Raw genomic sequence first — 4,328 nt, forward strand, 5'->3', positions numbered from 1 at the left:
AAATTGTTCTTAGCTAGTGTTCTGCATGGAACGCTTCCCTGTACAGGCAAAAGTAGTATTTTGCTGAATGGTTTTCACTGGACTCAAGCACTCGGGAGGTGGGTTGTGCCTCTGTAGAATATGCTAATTGCCTTGGAAGGGGCGAATTGCATCCTTCATTTATGCCTTTCCCTCTATAGTACACTATGGTCTGTAGTTGGTATATTGGGAAATGTCGCACGTGTCAGTAACCAACTAGACGAACTTGATACCTGCAACTCGACACGGCCGCCACAACCTTTCCTGCCGATTTGTACCTTGTTGCCCCTTTTTCTACAGTACTCCCTCGCCTGTTCTAACTTACACTGTCTGCTAAATTACGCTCTCCTGTGTCTCATATGCATAAATCCCCGTTCTATGTATTCCATAAGTTCGTATACTGCACACTCCAATCATCCTCGTCGGCGCTGGCGCTAGCGCTGCATCCGTCGCCGCACACACACACCTCATCTACACTACCGCTCCGCTGTACGGTGCGCTCGCCGCTAATCCACGTTACGCTACCGCTATCGCCGTCGTGGCCGCCGCTGTGGTCGCCGCTCACACTACGTGAGGCAGCGAAGTGGGCGCCCTGTGCTGTTGTGCTGTGCCCCCCGCGTGTGCGTTGTTGTGGTGCCGGCCTTGTTAGTATGCGGCAGTATGATCCGTATTCGGTCGTAGCCGTGTCGTACGGGCCGCATGATATGTATGTGGGCGCATGCGTGCTTTGTCCCATCGATCTTACCTGCGGGTTGCGTCTCAACGGGCGGTGCCGTTGGTGGTGTGGTTTCCGGCGTTGCTGTAGCTACTGGGTGTTCAGGGGCGGGTGGTGTGGTTGCCGGCGGTTGTGCCTTGTCCGCTGGTGTTCTGTGAGAATGTGTACCCTGTGGTGCCGGGGCTCTACCCTGCTTGTTCCGTGCGTGCTCATCCTTAAGTTTCTCTGTTACCTTGTGCACGCTGTCCTGTTGCTCCTGAACTACTTCCTGCACTGCTGACTTTACAGTGACATCTGGACTACTTGTTCGGTCTTGCTGGCCTGTCCCGGTATCGTTCAATGCTTTCTGGCTGAGACACCCTGCATCCTGCACACCCTTCCATATAGTGTCCAGTATGTCCGCTGTGTCTCCTATCCAATCTCTAACTTTGTGGCCTACGTTCGTTGTCCCCATACTCATGTTATCCCAATTTATTATATTGCACTTACTTACACTACGCCCACTATCAAAGGTTGGTCTGAAGGTGTGCCATGCGTCCATCGCATATTGAAGTCCTTCCGTCCTTACACATTTTTTATCATATACTTTCTTCATATACATAGCTCCCATTATAGATCTCATACATGCCTTCAGCTCCCTACCGTCCTTGTCGTGCCCATGCACTTTTATATCTTCAGCCTGAGTAAAATAACCATGCTGATAATGCAAAGCCTTTAATATATACTCGCACACAACCATATCCGCGGCGTCCGCATTTTCGCTCTCGGCACGTGCCGGGTTGGTGTGACACATGGCTGTTATTGCCGGCGACTGTGCCTTCATATATTCCTTGAACCCTTCAAAAACCCTTTTCATATCTTTCCATATTAAAGTCTAAGGACAGGAAAAAAATATATATGTCCTTGTATGTGTACGTGTTTGTTGTTCGTGTGTGTGCATACCGTGCTCATTACATGGATGCATACACTGTTGTCCCTGTGCTGCACCTGTTCCGTTATGTTGCGTCAACTTACATCGAATTGCCCGTCTGCCCAAGCATTTCTGTCTTCTAGATACTTCCTCAATAATGCTGTATAATAGTATTCCACCGTTCCCTTGTCTATCGTAGTAAGTGCCATGTGAAGTATATGTCAATCCTAAATCAGTAATTAGAGTGCCGTGAAATGTACTCATAGTGCTGTACAGAATTCATGTGTACGTTACACTTGAAACAATAAAAATTGGTCCACAATGCCACTGTTATAACAAACTTGCAAATGTCGGGCCCGTAAATGCTATTACAGGGCACAACTGCCAATAAATACACCCCAGATCCCCTCTTAGAAGTAAGAAAAAAAAAAGAGAATGCATATATGGAGAACTGAACAACAAAAAATAAAAAAAAAAACAATAAAGACAGGACAATAAAAGAGAAACAAAAGATGAAAAAACAAAAAAAAAAGGACTAAAAAGAAGGAAAAAAAAGAGTAGTACTACTACACTACCTACACACACAACGCGACATGAATATACAGCATCCGCCCCCTTTCTCCACTAAACGCCTTCACGCAGTGTCTCTGTGTGCGTACACCTAAAACCCCGCAGTATAACAACCACATCAATTCGTCCTTCTGCGTCCTGCCGTCGTTGCCGCGTCCTAGTAAGCATTTTGTCCGAGCACACGGTCGGTGCGAGTGTAAGACGGAGTCGACGAAGTAGCCGAGTGTAGGAACGATTCAACGAAGTAGCCGAGTAAGCATTGTGCCGAGTGTAAGAAGGAGGAGATTATCTCTCCGAGCAAACGCGTCGAGCAACGCGGCCGCGTGTAAGAAGGATTCGACGCAGGATTGTCCGAGTGTAAGAAGGAGGAGAGATTGTCTCTCCGAGCAAACGCGTCGACCAAAGCGGCCGGTCCACGGCAAGCCCTCCACGGCTGCCAAACCAGTAGCGAAGTCGAAACCAGCGAAAACGAAGACGGCAACGAAGACGCAGTCCCGGCGCATGGCACCACCTGGTGGTGGTGGTGGTAAGGCTGGTCAGGGTGCTGCCGCAGGCGAGAACGGGACCAAGGCCAATGTAGTGGAGTGTGATGCAGACAGAGCACGGCAGCGGCTGCCTCACGCCCTGTACGTGGTGACCCCACGTGATGTAAGTTAAATTACACAGCGAGCGGAGACATGACGCGGACGCCGGACTGGAACACACAGGAATTTATTCATACGCTTACATGCATATATGTCACGGTGTACATGCATTAACGCCGAATAATATAGTTAACACGTGCTCATGAGGACTTTTTTCATGTCCATGTGCAACACGTAGGATAATGAATGGAACAAGTGGAAGACAGTGTTGGAAAATTTTAAGAAATATATGGATGAACACACAGACCTAGCGGCTGAGTATGGCGCAAACTGTGATAATAGTGGTTGGGATGATGTAAAGGACCAGCGGCATTATTACAAGGGACAAACAGTAGCAGATGTCGTACGGTGCAGAGTTATGAGTGTTGCATGGGCCTTCGCAAACAGGTGGGATATGCCTGGGACTAAGACGAACACGGACGACACGCAGCAAATGGACCCAGAAGAAGAGAATATGTTAAGGTGCGAAGTAGCAAATACATTTGGACACTTACTGCAGACCAAATATTGTCCGGGACAGAATCAGTGGATAAGAGGTGTAGAGTATTCACGCATAGCATTCACGAAAATGAACAGCTCCGGGCAAGATGGAGTGGGAGAAATCAAAGGTCCCGTTATAGACGGCACGTGTACTGCATGTGGGTACAAGGGCCATGAGAGGCTATCGAAAGCCATAAATTGGAACGTAGTAGAGTGGCTCATGCAGGAAGGACAAATAACGGCAGAAATACAGCAACTGCACCACGCATGGCCGTGTACTAAGAACTGGGACCAGTATATTAATGAGCTGGACCCCGGGGACAACCCTATTAAGGACGGGGACACACATTGGAACAGTATCAACGACCGTTTGACCGAAGAAGGGAAGGAGAAGATAGAGAAAGCACAGAATGAGATGGAAACACAAGTAACAAAGATAATTGACAAAGTGAAGACAGCAGAGGACGAAATAAAGGAAGCAGCAAGGAAGATAATTGAGGCAGCCAAGAAGGAACTTGCGGATGGTAAGCATACCAATACGGCCCAATACTGATGATACGAGTACGACAACGGTCTGATACGAGTAGGACAACGGTCTGATACGAGTAGGACAACGGTCTGATACGAGTACGACAACGGTCTGATACGAATACGACCCAACACAGCCGAATATGGATGCCGCCAACAACAACACGCACGCGGGGGAACAACACCCCCTCGTGGAGCCCAGATGTGCGGCGGCGACGGATGCAGCGCTAGCGCCAGCGCCGACAACCATGAGTGGACAGTGCACTGTACGAAGTTATGGAATACATAGAACGTGGATTTATGCATATGAGACACAGGAGAGCGTAATTTAGCAGACAGTGTAAGTTAGAACAGGCGAGGGAGTACTGTAGAAAAAGGGGCAACAAGGTACAAATCGGCAGGAAAGGTTGTGGCGGCCGTGTCGAGTTGCAGGTATCAAGTTCGTCTAGTTGGTTACTGACAC

The 4,328-nt window shown here is 48.6% G+C and overlaps 2 protein-coding genes across 2 annotated transcripts; one reads left to right on the plus strand and one right to left on the minus strand.

Annotated features, from left to right (window-relative positions):
- Window positions 1-763: 763 nt before the first annotated feature.
- Window positions 764-1,852, minus strand: AK88_05545 (uncharacterized protein; the record flags this gene model as incomplete). The annotated part of the gene is made up of 2 exons (XM_012483147.1): window positions 764-1,607; window positions 1,748-1,852. Coding segments are annotated over 2 exons (948 nt in total), but the record flags the coding sequence as incomplete, so codon positions are not given.
- An 862-nt stretch (window positions 1,853-2,714) lies between these two features.
- AK88_05546 (uncharacterized protein) lies at window positions 2,715-3,890 on the plus strand (the record flags this gene model as incomplete). The annotated part of the gene is made up of 2 exons (XM_012483148.1): window positions 2,715-2,861; window positions 3,036-3,890. 2 exons carry the CDS (start codon window positions 2,715-2,717, stop codon window positions 3,888-3,890), a joined length of 1,002 nt encoding a protein of 333 aa, XP_012338571.1.
- Window positions 3,891-4,328: the final 438 nt, after the last annotated feature.

The sequence above is a fragment of the Plasmodium fragile genome (assembly GCF_000956335.1).
Source record: "Plasmodium fragile strain nilgiri unplaced genomic scaffold supercont1.156, whole genome shotgun sequence".
NCBI lineage: Eukaryota > Apicomplexa > Aconoidasida > Haemosporida > Plasmodiidae > Plasmodium > Plasmodium fragile.